The sequence below is a fragment of the Anser brachyrhynchus genome (genome assembly GCF_964034855.1).
Source record: "Anser brachyrhynchus genome assembly, chromosome: 10".
NCBI lineage: Eukaryota > Metazoa > Chordata > Aves > Anseriformes > Anatidae > Anser > Anser brachyrhynchus.
In genome coordinates this window covers 18,524,775-18,542,584 of record NC_137705.1, presented here as the reverse complement: position 1 = coordinate 18,542,584, position 17,810 = coordinate 18,524,775, and the positions used below count along the sequence as shown (strand labels likewise).

Below are 17,810 nucleotides of genomic sequence, written 5' to 3'. Positions count from 1 at the left end.
ATCAAGGCTGCCCTCTCCCTCTCCCCATCACTTTTTTCCATATGTTAGCTTCACAAATCAAGTGATTTCTCTACCCCAAAGTTCTCACACGTGCATGTGCCCTGAGTTGTCCTTCAGTGCCCTGAAACACACTTTTGACTTGCTTGGGCTGTGGACCAGGGCTCAGATCCAGACTAAGTAAAGATTCCTATAAAAATGGACCTCCACTGTTAAGGTGCAACTGGGTAAGGTATGAAATGACACAGATGCAATTCTTATTTAGGTTTACTATTTGGTACTTTTCCCAGTTGCCAGACAGAAGTTTGCAAAAACCATTCTCAGAGAAGCACAAAAATCTTCTTTACTAACAAAACTGAGGTGTCCTTAAATGCTCAGTGCACAGAAGAGTGAAAAAAAAAATGTCAGTAGCTGTTCTAAAACCTCACACAGAGGAGGCGGATAGCAGGAACTCTGCATGCATCTCATGAATGTTCTACTTTCCCTCTTTGAATACAGAGATCAGTCTTGGACAGAGTGTTAAAGCCTTGCCGTGAAGGAGTATTCTTTGCTATTACTTTAGGCTAAAACAAAAGACACTTCAGGAGATACAATCATTGCTGCCTAGTTCCTTTTCCTGAGCTCCTACAATGGGCCCCAGTTCTTTTTTTTTTTCTTTTCCTTCCATACATCTTTCTCCTTCTGTCCTTTTACTCTTTCTTTCTGCCTCATTGAATCTATTAAGGTCTTTATATAGCCTGCTATTGAGAAATAAATTTTCTTTGGGACTACTGACTGAGTCTTAACTGCTGGCAAGCAAGGCTTAACTCCTGATGGGAGGGTAGGAAAAAATGATGGGTAAAAGGTATGAAAAATCCATGTCTGAATTTTGGGTCTTACAGCACACCAGATTCCTTACAGTGTCTTGCTGATAATCAGCTCACAGGAAAAGAACATCCTAATTCTAGGATTTACATAGAACAATTCATAGCGACTTCACAGAATAGCTTGGGTTGGAAGAGACCTTAAAACCCATTCAGTCCCAACCCCCTGACATGGGCTGGGTCACCTCCCACCATACCAGGTTGCCCAAAGCACCATCCAGGCTGGCCCCGGCCTTAGGCGCTTCCAAGGATGCGGCATCCACAGTCTCGATAGGCAGCCTGTTTCAGTGCCTTACCACCCTCTGGGTAAAGAATTTCTTCCTAATGTCTAACCTAAATCTACTCTCAGTTTAAACCCATTGCCCCTTGTCCTGTCGCTTGCACTGCCTTGTAAAGAGACCCTCTCCAGTTTTCTTGTAAGCCTCCCTTTGGTTCCGTTTCTCTCTCTCTTTCATGCAGTAGTCTTGACAGAGTTATGTCTCTCTGCCCACATCTCCTACAGAAAAATGTACGCTTTTCAATTATTTTCCTTGATTAAGTTCTATACACCAGTTCTTTTTGCATAACCATAAATTAGAAGGCACTCTGTCATCAACAGAGTGGCATTGCCATGAAACAGATGTAGGATTGGGTCCTCTCTTAACAGAGGATCACCCAGAGACAAAAATAAGAGCACTATTCCGGCTTGCCAATTCTGTGATAAACTATTTCAGACAACAAAGCTAGACACAAACTCGGTGCACTGAAATTTACTACAGATCCAGAATAGACCTGCGTGCAAGCCAAAAAAACTATCCCTCTGGGATGATAAACTAGCTTGCACAATGTGAGATAAGCAAAGGAGCCAAGAAGAAGCCTGAAGCCTGTCTGAGCACAGAGGAAGATCAATACAAGAATCCAAATCCAAGGCCCTTTCTAGCATAAAGTTGGAAAAGAAAAAAGGAAAAAAAAAGTCTTCACTGCAAATGCAGGAGGAGGAGGAGGGAGCAAGGCTATAAAAAGGAAGTAAGTCAGAAATGTGTGGCATTGAGCAGTGAGAGATGACACTATGCTCAGCCAGACAGCCTGACAACTTATGGTTTCTGCTTTAAACTGCTCACGCAATTTTTTTTCCCCTCAACGAGAAAAAAAAGTAACCAATGTTTAAGTACAGTTGCAGCCTTTTTTTTTTTTCTAGCAATGCATAATAAGGAGCTTGATTTTTTAGAATAAACTCTCAAAAGCCCAGGTGTCTACTTTGTATGGAACTATTAAGGCATATCAGAACTGCAGCCTGTGACAGGTGGTCTTCAAAAGCACTACAAGAGTGAAAAGGCAGCTCCCTCCATCTTTAGTTAAACCTTACTGAAATGTAGATGTTAGTTATATTTTAGCACAATTCATTGGCCATCTTATGTACTCATTATAAATGATCTTACAGTTTCCAGTGATTCCTTCCTGTTCATCACTTTTCACAGATTAACAATAATATCAAAACTACATACAAAAGCATTTTCCTGTTTTTGTTGATAGGTCTATGTCAAGACAGTCCAGGCAATCTGACCACACATTACTGTTTTCTCCTGTCTCTGGTCTTTTAACACATAAAATAGACTTTCATATAATTTCTTGACAATTTACCCTTAAATGGTCCTTCACTGTGTCCAACTCAGTAAATCAGACTAATCAGTTGAAATAATTAAGGAGTAAGGAACAGCACAGCATTGTGAAGGACAAGTGCTATGCAGTTACAAAATGAATTTCACAAAGTCCAGCTTAAGACCCTCATACACTTTATACATAAAGCTTAGGTAAAACACTCAAGCCAGGAAATATCTGAGGGTCTATATGGAATCCAACCAAGTTTGCCTAGCATATTATTTAGAATGAGACAGACTTCTACCAGAACTATTAAGCAGAAAAAAAAAAAAGAAAAAAGAAAAGAAACACAACTGTGGAGAACTTTACAGGTTAATAGACAATGCACTTACACAGGAAACAGAAAGAAAACAATAGCCTAAGAGTAAAATAAATTATGTCATTGCTTACATGCATTCAACCCAATATACTGCTTACCTGTGGTAGGTAAAACAGTATTGCTGTTCCCTTAGGAAAAGAACGTTTTTGGCTTTGCTAAGCGTTTATAACTTTTCCAAGGATATTATGGTAGATCATGAAATATTTGAATGAATAACAGAAATCGCAATTAAGAAAATTCAGAATGCCTCATACTTTTATGTTAATATGTGATAACTCCATCATCAGAAAAGCTTCTAAAGGAATGTCTAATCATTTGCAATGATGAATTGCAGATGATTTTATTAACCAAACAGTATCCTTTTTAGAGATGTAATGGATAATATGAGGCTATCCAATGATAAATTAAGACAAAAGACATAAATGTTTCATGAGGAGATGCTGTGTAATCATTATTCTATTATTTCAGGTTTTGACTTGCAGTACTATTTAATCAAGCATCTTAGACAACTCATGTTTATGCAGAGAGGGTATCTATATCAGTGCTTATTCTTACATAGCACTTAGATGTGTGAGCACAGCCATACCCTTCAGCCATGCTTTCTGTGCTATGGTTAATGGAGTACCTGAAGAGTGAAAGTTATAAACAGAACCATAAAAATATCTTCTAACATGTTTTCAAGTCAAAGCTTGATGAGATGGTGTACAAGACATTAAAAGTTGATTATGATAAAAACAAACAAACAACAACAAAAAACAAGCAAATTCGTTTTAGAGCACCAACCACAGCTTTTTCCAGGACACTCAGCCTTGTAGCTCCATGTCTACCCCTCTAGATTATTTTGAAGACACTTGATACCTATGAAAGACTTGATCCTTTCTGCAAGTCCTTATGCTAACTCAGGACAACATCCCTGGCCTTAACTTTCTGCATCAGCTTCTGTTTTCATTAGTCTCCCCTTATGTTGTAATTTTAAGGTATAACAAGTGGAAAAACAGCATAAACTCTACACACTCTAAAATCAGGATGACGTTGAACTTCAGGGAACTCAACACAAAGGATAGGAAGGGATCAAAAAATCCAGAAGCTAGAATCAAAGAAAATAATATTCAGTGATTATTAAATCCTGTCTCTGTAATACATGAATTAGTTCTGAAAAAAAAATGAAGAACAGTTTCTTATGAGATTTATCTTTCTTCCAGATGATCCTGAAGGTCTATGAGAAAGTTTTCTTAACACTTACAGGCTAAGGATTAAAGTGAAGTACAAAATTATACAGAAGAATTTTCTTTTGGGGTTTGACTACAGATGAATAACAGAAGTAGGTTCTTTATAATAATCAAAATAATGTGGATTCATTCAGGAAGACTAAAATACACGAGTCTTGATCTCAGTGGTCATACAAGCAGTATGACAAATACTAAATAACTCCAAAATCTTGAAGGTATACAACAATATTCTCATTTTAACTCCTCCTATCGGAAAATGCTGACTGCATGTTGACTCAGATAAAACGATGAAACCTGCCCTACAGTAGACTATTTTATTTTTTTAGTTAAATGATGTTTCCCAGACCAAAAGCAATTTTCCTTCAGCTATCCACTTTTTTTTTTTAGTTGGTATTGCCCAGACAAATTATATCAGCCATATGCTATAGGAAGCAATCACACTTATTGGTGTGATTTATGGAGGATTTCAGTACACAAACTGGAGTGAATTGTAAATCTGAATATAGTTTACTATTTTGTAAGCAACATAGGCTTTTCAGTTGTTTGCTTTCTGTAATCAAATCATACTTTAATAATGCATTCTATTGCTGTTTTTGTTGTGTAGGCTCTATATAAAAATAACCAGGAGCAAGTCAAAAGCAAAGAAAAAAATGGCGGGGTACAAATTCTTATGGCAATCATACTTGTAACATTACATATATTTTGCAAAACAAAACTGTCTTTTTAGTAATGTTTATCTGTGATATTACCCTTTGGCAGACCCATCGAAGTATTCAGAAGATTTTACATTGTTCATTCATTAAACACAACTTTTTGCAGTAAGACTGAAAGGGTCTTGACATGATTTTCCCAGAAACATAAATATAGTTCAATATGAACAAGGGCAGCTTATCACATTTATTACACATTGAATACTTACTGTCTAAGCCAGCCTTTGAATCAAAATCTATTACTCATTAGTTTAGTTGTTTCCTTTTTACACCGAGTTTTGCTTTTCTCTTTGTGGTTTGCTTTCAAACATCAGGTAACATACTTAAAAATGCAAAGCAGCAGGTGTAGTAAAATGTTCTAATACTTGAAAATGACAGTAAGACTGAAGGTTGCATTTTAACCCTTCTGATTCAACCTTTAATCATCAGTGGGCAGAAGTAGTGCTCTTTTATATAGCACAGAGAACAGAAGCATTTCATGCAAAGGTATTATAAAGACATAAGCAAGGTTAGTAAGTTGTTCCATGGCTGGGTGACATACTATGTGCTGATTAGCTGCCACTCCCGTTCATGAATAGGCTAGTAATGCTGACTAGGAAAGAAAGACTCAAGAAGAAAACAAGATAGGTTTTTGGATTAGTATAGAAATCTTTTCAAGTTATTCTCTATGCAAGAAAAACTGCTGGTACTCAAGTCCATTACTAACACAAGTGATAAAAAATGTATTTTAATCAGGAGTGGATGATAGAAATATAACAAGCTAAGCAAAGAAATATATAATTCAGTAACAAAGATTGGAATGAACACTGCATGTAGGAAAGTAGTAATTAATACATGATTAATGTCATAAGGACAATTAAATATTGAAACAGGTTGCCACGAAATGTGAAATATCTGGTGTTGGAGATGTTTAAGATGCAGCTAGACAAAGCACTAAGCAAACTGGTCTGAATTCAGTTTTGATCCTGCTTTGACCAAGAGGTTGGACAAAGGGCTTCCCAAGGTCCTTTCCAATCTGTACAATGTTGTGACACTATAAATCTGTGTACCTGAAGGGGTTCCAAAACAGTATCAGCTCCAAACAGGGATAGGTTGATGCATTCAAAAAGCAAGCAATTCTTGAACAGAAAAGGAATAGACAAATAAGAGAGTACATTTATATGACTTAGTCTACCAGCCTCCTGACTTCAAAAGAAATTGTGCAGATCTTGCTACAAATTAGAAGTCACTATGAGCTCAAAGGAATGACCACAATCTGATAAAACTGTTGTACTCCCATTAAAAAAAAAAAAAAAGATTAGGATTACTTCCTTCAGTAAGGATTATATGAAGAATATATTAGGAATTTCTGATGTCCCTTTCTCAAAGTTTAAAGCACAATGACATTTAGTTAAATTAACAAATGGATAGTCAAGATCCAAAAAAGAATTGGTTTCCTCTTCATTGCTACATGAAGATTTCATGAATGTGTTATGAAGATCAAAAATTAGGAAGACTTAGTTATTATATAGGTATATACATTACGCAAAAGGGATGAGTTTCAAGAACTGTAAAGGTAAAAGGCTGAAACACCTCATCAACAGTGTTACAAGCACTTCATTTGGAGTTAAGCTTTATGTTAGATTTAATACTTTTAGTATCTTAAAAAGTTAAATATTCATAATCTGAGGAGATGAATTCTGTGTTAGTGATAGTTGGCAGAATGATGGTTTTATTCGATGACAGCTTTTAATGCTTGGATTTTTTTTTCCCCACCATGCATTTGGATGCAGAGTAAAAAGAGGAAGGAGTAAACTAAGCTCTTGAATATTTCACAGAACACAGTTGGATGAAGACAGTACATCTTTCTCTCTCTCTCCTCCTCCATTTTCTGTTTCTTTTTCCCCTATCCTCTTTCTCTCCAGCTATTCTGTTTCTCCGAAAACATTTCCAAAAGTAATAAAACTTTAAGTCAAAATAGAAATTTTCTTAGTTTTATTTCATTGAAATCATTCAATCCAACTCAAGTCTATAGGAAATTTAGCAGCCTAGCCTAAAAAAATTTTTTATTATAACAAAAATCTAGAAGAAAATCTTAAATGTTTCCTAGAAATAAGCACATAATAAATTCAAACTAGTGTGAAAGACTATGTTTAAATGTGCTTAAATATGAATTTTTAAAACACCATTTTATCAGAAATAGAAACTGTAGCTCAGAAGACTGCTTTGCCTTCTCTCTTTCTGAGCATTTTAATCTTTTCTTGCATCCATATTTGACTGCTATCTCTGTGCTTAGATGGTCTCAAGAGGCAATGAGATGGCACAGTTTCCAGTGACCTTGGCTGTAATAAGAGGCAAGAACATTAAAATTCTGAAACAAATCTGAAAAGGGAATCTAAGTAAGAAAAAAAAAAAAAAAGTATCACTGCAATCAGTTGCAATATCACACATTCATCAGGTAAAAGGTTCTCCTTACTAATTACAGGAGCAGAAATGGAAAAAGAAAGGATCAACATGGGCTATGCAAGAACCTTACTAAATGTTCCTCAGGAAGCAACAGATCCTCTGCATAGGCAAATTGCTGAAGAGCACAATGTGGTCTTCCTCAGTGTGAGGAACACAGGAATCTACCAGTTAGTTGACTTACTTATGATTTTGGAGACAGAAGTGCTGCTCATGATAAACCAATCCAAGTAGTGTAAATATGTGATAAGCCTACTTCTTACAGGACCCCTTGAGACCAATGCAGCTGAGTACTGAGCACTGATTTCATTTTCTTTCCATTTCTTTTGGAAGACTGCTAGTTATTTCTGTGTACCTGAAAAGCTTATCATCCCATTCAAAGTGGGCAAGACACTTCTCTATCTCAGGATGCTTTGCCTAAACTCATCAGAAAGGCAGTTATCAAAATGAAACCGAAATATAATAAAATAAATGTGTTCCACTTACTAGTAAGCTGTGAATTTAGTTAAGCTATCAGGAAAAAAAGGTCAGATTCACTTTAATTACTTTCAAATGAGAGACCTTTTTCTGAGGAAGTGGTATAAGCTGAAGGAATCTCATATAACATGTATATGGAGAATTATAAAAATCTGAATGTAAATCACAGAAATGCAGAAACATAAAATATGTCCCCACTGAGATCAATAGAGACTCTTCCTATTAGCAAATTATTTCTGCCAATGCTATTTTTCTTAAGTATTCTATGCAGTTTTGCACAAACTTGCATTCTTGCACATGTGTATTCACAATACATGTTTTTCCTCCACCCTTGGGACAAGATTATTCTATGGTAGAATAGATCTCCATCTTCAGATATTCTTTCTGACAGAAAAAAAAATAGTTTTGCTCAGCTTCATTTCTTTGCCATCAGTTGTAGCTCTACACCACTTTTGTATCTCCCTTGAGTGCATACTTCAAAGACATATGGACATTTATTTTGTCATTCCCTTATCTCACCTTTGCTTCTCTATATTTTTGTCTTCATTTTTTTTCCTCTTTCCTCTAAACTATTTGTTCTTGTATGTATCTCTAGACAGCCTCTCTCAGCATCTTTCAAGCAGTGACTTGATAAAAGTAGGGCTGCATAAATCCATGTGTGCAAATACTTAGATGAAAAATGCACTACCAGATTGACTGACAGAGTTGGTAAATACAGACAGAAGTCCCATGACTTCCTTAGGCTGTGAAGTAGAGTCGCTCTGTTAGGTATCCAGTATTCATTCACTCAACAACTTACAAGAATACTGGATTTTTATTTATTATTTTTTCCTAATATGGCTATCTTCATGTCTGTTTTGTTGTTGTCGTTTTCCATTATTTCTGCTTTTGGTGATCCATTTGAACTTGTTTACATCTGCATTATTGTAGCTTCCTTATGTTTCTGAATGCTCTCAGTTTATCTGTGTAATTTGTTTGCGTCACTGAGAGTTTCAACTCCTTTGAGTTTAGGGACAAATTCAAAATTTTATACCTTGTGCACAGAAATCAACACAACACATTCTTGATTCCATAGTTCAAGGAATGGCCTCTAGAGGAGTCTGCTAAGTTAATAACAATACAACTACTAAAACAACATCATCAACAACAAAAAACAGCCTCATGTAACAGAGTTAGTGAAAATGAAAATCATTAAAACCAAGGGGAACAAAACAATAAAAAGTAGGACTGATTCTTAGCTACTTAGTATTGCACTCTATGTACTCCCAAGTACAGATACTTACAGCAATGCAAGATTCATTTAAAATCCTACAATTATGATTTAAACACATGTAAATGACAACACACAGGTTTAGAGCAGTAGAGTCATAATTCAGCTGATGTGCAGAATTTTAACCCTACCTTTCCAGTTGACTTTGTTCCTTTCCAAATGCAAAAATAGCAGATAGTCCAAGCAGCGAGGAGGCACAGGGCAAGTTCCCAGCGAAGATTCCCAATATGTTCAATCCCATCAGATATAGCTAGCACCCTGCGTCTACCAAAAGGGGAAGAAAAAAAAAAAAGGATAATACTGGAGCAAAATAGTACTACATATAAAACACTGAGCTAAAACCAAGTCTTCTTCAATGAAGGAGACTCCTGGTTACTAACTAGTGAGTATGCATCAGGCTAAGAGAAAAGACACAGAAGAGAAAGTATTGGAATATTTTCAGTGGGTTTTACATCAGGCTAAAAACAAACAAATGATTGATTTTCCCAGGTCAGTGACAAAAATCAACAAGATTTAAAAATAGATTCAGCATGGAAAGCTTTTGTACAAAGTGAAAGTCAGAGACAAAAATAAAAAAAAAAAACTAAGTGCTCTGAATCAACAGATATACATAAGCCCAAAACAAAACACTTCAAGAGTAAGTGTTTTTTCAGTTTTACTGTTTTTCCAGTAATATATATTTGAGTTTTAACCTTTACTTTTACCTTGTAACATTTATTTTCATGAATTAGACTAACACCATAATCCACAACCAGTTCTCAAAGTAATCCATTCCAGCAGCTGGTCACTTGAACCATTATGCTGTTCTTCTCTAGTGGCTTAACAACATCTTAATAAATAAATGTTATTAACATCTATCTATCTCATGGCTAGAATGTTTCACACACTAAAAAGCAACTATGTATTACAAACACAAGTCTCAGTGAAGACTTAAGAAGAGAATGTTTTAAAGCAACCGTTTTCTGGAAGCTGTCTACAGAAAGTAAATGCTCAGTCTTTCCTGAATGTTCTGTGAGAAGTCTCAAACAGCAGAGACACCTACCCTACCCATCCAAAAACCCTGGCTGGATTCTTTTGAAAAGAGTGGCATAGAAAGTAAATGGCAAATTAATGGCCTCTAAACAATTAGACCTGCTGCTCCCATTTAAGAAAGACACATGGTGCCAATCAACCTGAACTGTTAGCACAGTAATGAGTATTTAAATATACAAAAGTACTTTAAATCACTTTGTCCTTTCTCTGTTCATGCAGAACAAAGGTTTAATGTTTCCCTTAGAAAGAAAGCAGCAACAAGTCCAGAACATACAATTAAACTATAAGATATAATGCAGCCAAAGAATACATCCAATGAAGAGAAAGTCTTGCTCAGAGGGTAGCAGTGATTTCCTCAGCAGGCACAACACAGCTCTCCTTAGTGCCAGGGCCTTAGCTCTCCTGCTGAAACTGGCAGAAACAGCAGCAGCGGCAGATTTTGAAAGCAGGAGGCATTCAGAACTTGAAATTCGTCTCACAAAACCACAGTTCAGCCTGACTGTGGACACCCTTGTATCTGCCCTTATTCTTTTATTATTCAACATAAATCAATCAAAAAGGGGGAGCATTTTAAAAAATGCATGATTCTCCCCTGAATTCAAGAAGTGAGGCTGATATATTCAGTGGTCAGAGATGACAGAGTTGATCACAGCTTCTTGTTCCTCAGCAGCCCAGCTTCTATCTAAAAACTGCCACAACCTTGAATAAATCACCCAGACAGGAGAAAAAGAAATAGCACAGTTGTCTTCCTCATCTCTAAACATTACAAGACCCTTGAACTACCTTATTCTCCTCAGATCTTAATGTAGATAAAGAACTGTAAAATGACATTAAAAGTGATACTCTGCAGTTTAGAATTACAGGCATTAAAAAATACGTAAATAAATAAGAAGTTCTATAGTAAGATGCCCAGGAACAGCCACATCTGTGAAGGCCTGCACCAGCGTTTCATCACTTGTGACAGTACTTGATAAAGCAGAGCAGAAAGAAGGGGTAATTTATGCGCACAGTATAAATTAACCAGATTGTGATGGGAAGAGGTTGCAAGTACCTCATGGTCATTATAAGCAGAATCAGTTTTATTAGAGGGCCTCAGCGTCACCCTAAGAAATCCCTGATATAAACTATGTGGTCCTGTAAAAGGAGATAGTGGGATCCCCAGACAACCTGCAAAATCCTAGGGATTTTATATTCTGAATTATCAAGTGATATTACAACTCAAAATGAAAAATAGTAATTTTTATGAGCCAAAAGTGCCCCACTTGGGTAACTACACAAGCTTGACAGTTACACGGAAGCCATGGGAGATAACTAAGCTGAATTACATAACTAAATTATTGAGAATCAGAAACCTAAATTAAGGGATGACTTCCAGATATTTCTTTATGATAAAACTTTTTAGTTGTCAAATCTGGCATATCCCCCAGGAGATATTAGGATCTCATTGGCCATGTCATTTAGCAGAGGTGCATGCCAGACATACTGTAAAAAAGCATATATACTATATATATATGTATAACATATATACAATATATTATAAAACTTACTATTAAAAAACAAAACACATCCAGTAAATGTCTCTGTAATTTTGCTTTTCAAATTCTGCATGCTTTCCAGTAGGAAACATGCATGTCTGTCCTTAACAACACTTCAAAAAGTGCTGTTCAGTTCAAAAACCTGAACTCTTCAGATAGAGTCTGAAGACTTATTTTCACTAGAAGAAAAAAAAAAGCCCAAGAACCTAGAGAACCACTGTAGCTGCAAGGTACAAACAATGATGTAGCTGGGGGTAACCATTTGAATTACTACAGAATTTAAGATCACTGCTTATTATGCACCATTTTAACCATAGTAACTTTGAGTATACTGTGTGAGTTTGCTGCCAACAACTTAAGACTGCGTGAAATTTTGCTGTAAAAATTATTTGGCTTGCACAGAGATCTGAAGATAGAAATCATCAAGTATTGTTATATGTCAAAAATATGTTAAAACAGAAAATGATTAGAGTTTGAAAAGACTTCTTGTGGGTCTTGAGTTTGTTTTTGTTTTTCTGTTTCTTATACACAGCAGTTCAATTTCATGAACTGCCAGTAGCCCGGGAAAGAAGCCAGGAGACTGGTGGCATTTCAACATCTTGAACACAGTGCTGAGGAAATAAACTTCATCTGCATTAGGGTTAACTTGGAACTCGAAGGTGAAGTCAAAGCCGAGTAAGGTTTTGCTACCACTGATTTAAAAACAAAATCTACATAGGATATAGTGCCTGTAAATGGAAAATTAAGGTCTCTTTTTTTTTTTTTGAATTTAATCCGCAGTGTATTCGTAATGTGTATCACACTCAAAGACACATTACATGTTTGAAGGCTTCGCTATGTCTTTCTACACATACATAACTTGAGTAACTGTTATTGAAGGAATAGCTTTCCTTTCCTTTCCACACATAACACAAAGAAATGACAGAAGTTGATAGACTTGAATAAATAAAAGATAAATGTAAGTGGAATAATAGGACTTTACTGAAGTTCAGAATTCTTTGTATTTCCTGTTACGTGCCAGAAAAGCTGATGGTTGGTCACAACGGCATTTAAAACTGACAATCAAATCTTGGCTACATGGCTAATTATGACTACAGAGTGGTTTCATTGTGGTTACAGCTTATAGTACCAAATACTATAATCCAAATACATACAGTTCATGTTGAATCAAAATAGAATTGTAGATAAAACAAGGACGGAGTGGGGAAGAAAGAACAAAGCCATAGAAAAATTTCAGCATACGTTCAGTAGACATAAAATAACGTCCTCAGTAAGTAACAAGACAGTATTCTATGACCTTTTGCTACCTAAATTCCAGGAACGTACTGTTGCTAATGGTAACCTCTCTTCTTTCAATTGACATCATTGTACATATATGTCCTAGCAAAATTTGGAAAAATAAAGATCAGTAAGTATTACGTATTTATTGAAAATGCTTTTGCTTGTGAATTTACTCAAACAATTTTTGATTTAGCAGCTCAGCGATCCTAAAGAAAGAAGGAACCTTCTCTTGCTAGAATTGCTGCAGACAGGCATATTATGAGATAACTGTTACTTCTGACTACTCACAGTAGAAAAATAACCTTTGCATCCACAACTGAAAAGTAAGAGTTTGAAAGCTTTAACTTCTACAAGTGCACTCTTTTGGGACACAGCAACAACAGCACTACACTTCCCATGGGCTGGGAGAGCACTTTTCCTGGGAAAGGGCATCTTTATTAAAGTGTTCCAATGTGCAGGGCTGCAGCAAACTCTTGAAAATAAAAAGGATTAACTGCTACCATGCACAGTTGAAAGGAATGTACCAAGGTAATCATTGCATTATTTTATGATTTGGAAAGTTGAAGAAAAGACTCAATCTATTTGAGGAAAGTTCCTTCATGTTCCCTCCCTGATTTGGAGCAGTGTCCAAGACATTCTTCTTTTACAAAATAAATAAATAAGTCAGAGAAAGCAGCCTCCCAGGGTCACTTCTCTTTCAGTATCTGTTCAGCCAGGAACAGGCAATGATATCTACATACTCTGCACCAGACTCTGTCCTCAGCACATTTTGTGTGGAATGAAAGAAAAAAGAAGCCACTAAGCAGCAGTGGTGCTGCTGTGGAGTAGCCTTTCTGGCTACTGGTATGCTCCATGTTTTGGTATGCTCCTTTCACACCTGCAGATTTTTCAGACCTGGTTTATATTTACCTTGTGAACCTTTTTACTGAGCTCTTTGTGCAAAAAAAAAAAACAGTCTTGAGCAGCAGCAGCACACAGCTTTTTCACCAGTTCAGAAGTATCATTATCTCTCAGACATACTCTATTCCTATGCTAAAGTAAGTTTTCCATCCAAAGATGTTTTCATTGCACTGTCTACAGTTAATATTCTTTAACTTCTGTGAAAATGTATTGTTTTGAGTATTTCTTACCTAAATGCACTTGAGTATTGTGTGCAAGTAAACAGTTGCTGACACGCAGACTTGAGCAGATACTAACTTGATTCTGAAACCAGTGGCATTCAAATTCCATGTACCAGGATCCTTCGTGGATACCTGAACCGCAAGGCCAGATAGCTACCAGTATCCAAGGCTCTGGCAAACATCTGCTTGAAGACAATCACACAGTGGACTGTTGCACTGTCAGATGCTTATTCAGGTAGTTAACCACCACAAAGTCAGCCTCCTTTGGAAGAATCATAGTGACTGCAGTACTTCCAGACACACTGGAAGGCTGAGATGTTTTCCGTGGACACACGGATAAGTAAAGCAGCATTCTTTTTGTCACAGAGATCAGAGGAAGCTGCTTATCTAACAAAGAGTACTTGTGACACATTATTTATTGATGAGAGTGTGGCCAACGCTCATCAATAAATAGGAATAACTATATTATATAACTATAAGAATAACTTTGAAACAACTATTTTGAGTTGTTTCCCCACCAGCAATATTCATTCTCCATTGTCTGAGTCACTTCACTTTTCCCATTATCTTATGTAGAGAATCTTAAAAACTGAATACTGCAGCTCACTTGACCCTTTGACCTTCCTAGGCAGCAACATTGGGAGTTCTTGCCCGAATCAGTGCTTCATCAGCCTCTTTCCTCAGCTCTTACAATTGGAATGAGCTTTAAGGGATCTCTGAGTGACTGAAATTGCTCTTTTGGTTCTATTAAAACACTAAACTCTACTGTACAGCACAGAAGCTTTTCTGTCCAGCAATATCTTTTGGAGATTTGCAGCATTTTGTTATGGTTGTCTAATCTGTGCTAATTGCTGTCTAATTTGGAAGAGAGGCTGATCCATCAATCTGGATTGCATCATTCAAAGGTGGAAAAAGGAACAGTCTAGGAAGAACAAAAGCTTTTGAAAGTATGTGAGTGAGCAAGATTGAAAGAAAAAATGCTTATTTCTAATAATAACATATAAATGTACAGCCAGCGGTATTTCAGAGAAGACTCCATGCTTGGTTTAGTAGTTCCTGTTTACCAACTGGACACACTAAAACTCTCGAGGTAAGGGATAATGGCTAATAGAATGCAAGTTAACCAAAATTACACGCTTCCCACCTTTCTATGAATATAGAATGGTTTTCTCTCGTAACGAGAGCAAAACAGAATTAAGCAGGAAATATAAGATACTAAAGATATAAGACAGTATTCTCCACTGCCTTAGATACTACCATGATAGACTTTTTACAAAATATACTAAATGTTAAACGATATAAAACCCCATGAAACCAAAAGGCTAGCAGTTTAGCTGGTAAAATTCATGCAACTTTACTTAAAAATATGTATTATAAAAGACCACAGAGAAACTCACACAGAAAACACATGGAAATATCACACACATTTAAGAACTTGCCTAGCTTACTGTACACACTCTGCCCTATATATTCGCACAGCTTTTAGAAGATAATAAAAACCCACTATAAAATTCTGTTAAACTAAGAATTCTCTTATGAAAAAACATTTAACTTTACGTCTGGCTTTCTGAAAGCAGCAGACAGGTAATTCCCAGTGGTCACATCAGTGAGAATTCCACAGCTAGAGCATTATGCACGGCTCTAAAATATTTACCTCTTACAGCGTATTTTCTGTGACCTACACATATCAGAATGAATTATTCCTAGTTGAGCCACATTTGCTGCTGCTCAGCCTAGTTCTTTCCTCTTGAAGTCCTGAGAGGGTTGTACGTTGTATATTCATTATCCACTTTTCACATTTCTTATCTGTTAAAAAGATTAAACTCCACTCAGCAGACTTCTCTAAAATTTCTAGTTTCTGCTTGCAAATAACAAGTATTTCTTATGTTAACCAATGTCACATTAAAGTCAGTACTTATCTGAATACAATGTGACACCACTTAACAACTACTGTGCATATCAATAAAAAAATCTGCATTTTTTGTATATGTATGTGTACTTATAGCTAGAGAAAGATTGCAATATACAAACCCTGCACAACCCACTTATCCTCCAGCTATTCCTGACCTATTTTCCTTCAACCTGTTTCACTGAAGTCACGGCAACTTCTTCTTAGCCAAGTCTGAGAGTTTAATCCTATCAAATGGCTTCTTTTGTATCATTCCACTCACCTCTGCTCTATAGTTTCTTGGTACTCTCTCAACATATCCAATAACTCTTTCAGTATTTGTGCAGTTTTTCCCCTACTCGACCTACTCCTCTCTGAAGAAGTCATGCAGTGATAAAAAAAATCGCCTTTTTATTCACCTTCAGAGTGATGTAAATTAGTTCAGCATTCAGGCTGCAGCAGCTGTGAAATGAAAGTACCTAGAAGAAATGTAAGTCAGCCTGGTTGTTCTCAAAAAATTCTGTTGAACCTCTTAGGCAGTCTGTAGACTTGTACTCAGCTGTTCACTTTTAAGTGTTCATATAATTAGAGCTACAGACCACAGAAAAAAATTTAGAAACATTCCATGATTTTGTGAAATAGTCCTTCATAAGTTCTTGGCTACAAACTCATGCAATAGATGAGTGATGGTAAACTCTCACCTCTTCCCCCTGGAATATGCAAGTATAAAACTTCCCTGAAAGGCCAAAAGAAATCATTCTCTCAACATATTTCTCATATGCACTGGCCCTGCACTAATTCCTAGTAGAAAAAAAAAAGAACAAAAAAAAAAAAACAAGGGACACAACGCAGCGAAAGCGTAGCTTGTAAGTCAAAAGAGAAAAATAATATTGTGAATGGTCAGGAGCTATTTGGGGAGATCCTGAGTCCACATTTACAACTACTGACTCTTCATAAACTAGCACCATCCTCTTGCAACTTACAATTCTTAATTAAATTGAAATGAAAAATTAAGCCAGTAGAATTTATTTATTAACTAAAAACAATAGTTTTTTTATGATTTCAATTCTGCTGACTATCTGTGGAAGGGACTTCAGGAGAGTATCAGTTATCTCCCTTTCTGAACAGCAGGACAACTGTGCCTACATGATTGTTTAAAGGCCTGCACTGACTGATATTCTGCAATCTATAGGCAATCCCAAGCAATTTCTAATGAGTCTTCCTCAGGAAATCCTCCTGACATAGAAACTCAATTTCCTTACTCGCACATTAGAATATAATGGGAAAGAGTGAAAAGCCTACCAACTTCTTTTCCTGTTTATTAGCTACATTCTTTTTTCCTCCCACATCAAGAGCATCCATCCTTTAAGAATTTAAATTGACTAAAAAAACTAAGCAAGTATGACTTGTACATGAGAAAGGCAGGACTGGATGTAATCCTGGGGAAGGATACTAAACTGGATAGTTGTGGTACGGGTGCCAGGAAGGCACTAGCTATAGACAAAGGAAAAACAAATCAGCTGAGGAGTTAAGGTAAGAACTGAAATAGCTCACCAATGTCCCAGAAGCATGCTAACGTTTAGGTTCCATCTGAAATGATTTGTCCATGTCCACACTTAAGATTAGAAAACTGAGAGAGAAAGGATTTCCCTCTATTCAGCACTGGTGAGGCCACACCTGACCTATGGCATCCAGTTCTGGGCTCTTCAGTATAAGACATACATGAAGCTACTAGAGAGAGTCCAACAAACAGCATCATAGATAATTAAGTGACTGGAGCACCTCTACTATTGGGAAAGGCTGTAGAGAGCTGGGACCGTTCAGCCTGGAGAAGAGGAGGCTCAGAGGGATCTTATCAATGTATATAGATACCTGAAGGAAGTGTGCAAAGAGGTCAAAAACAGACTCTTCAGCGGTGTTTCAGTCCATTGCCTCTTGTCACAGGAGGTTCCATCTGAACATCAAAAAACTCTTTTTGACTGTGAGGGTTACCAAGCATTAGAACAGG

The 17,810-nt window shown here is 36.6% G+C and overlaps 1 protein-coding gene across 8 annotated transcripts in view; it reads right to left on the bottom strand.

Annotated features, from left to right (window-relative positions):
* SLC6A11 (solute carrier family 6 member 11) overlaps window positions 1-17,810 on the bottom strand; it is a 156,204-nt gene that overhangs the window by 124,424 nt on the left and 13,970 nt on the right. For all 8 annotated transcript variants that reach the window (XM_080606744.1, XM_080606747.1, XM_080606741.1 and 5 more), the window contains exon 6: window positions 9,077-9,209. In XM_080606744.1, coding sequence (XP_080462870.1) covers window positions 9,077-9,209 — 133 coding nt within the window. The remainder of the gene's footprint in view (window positions 1-9,076; window positions 9,210-17,810) is intronic.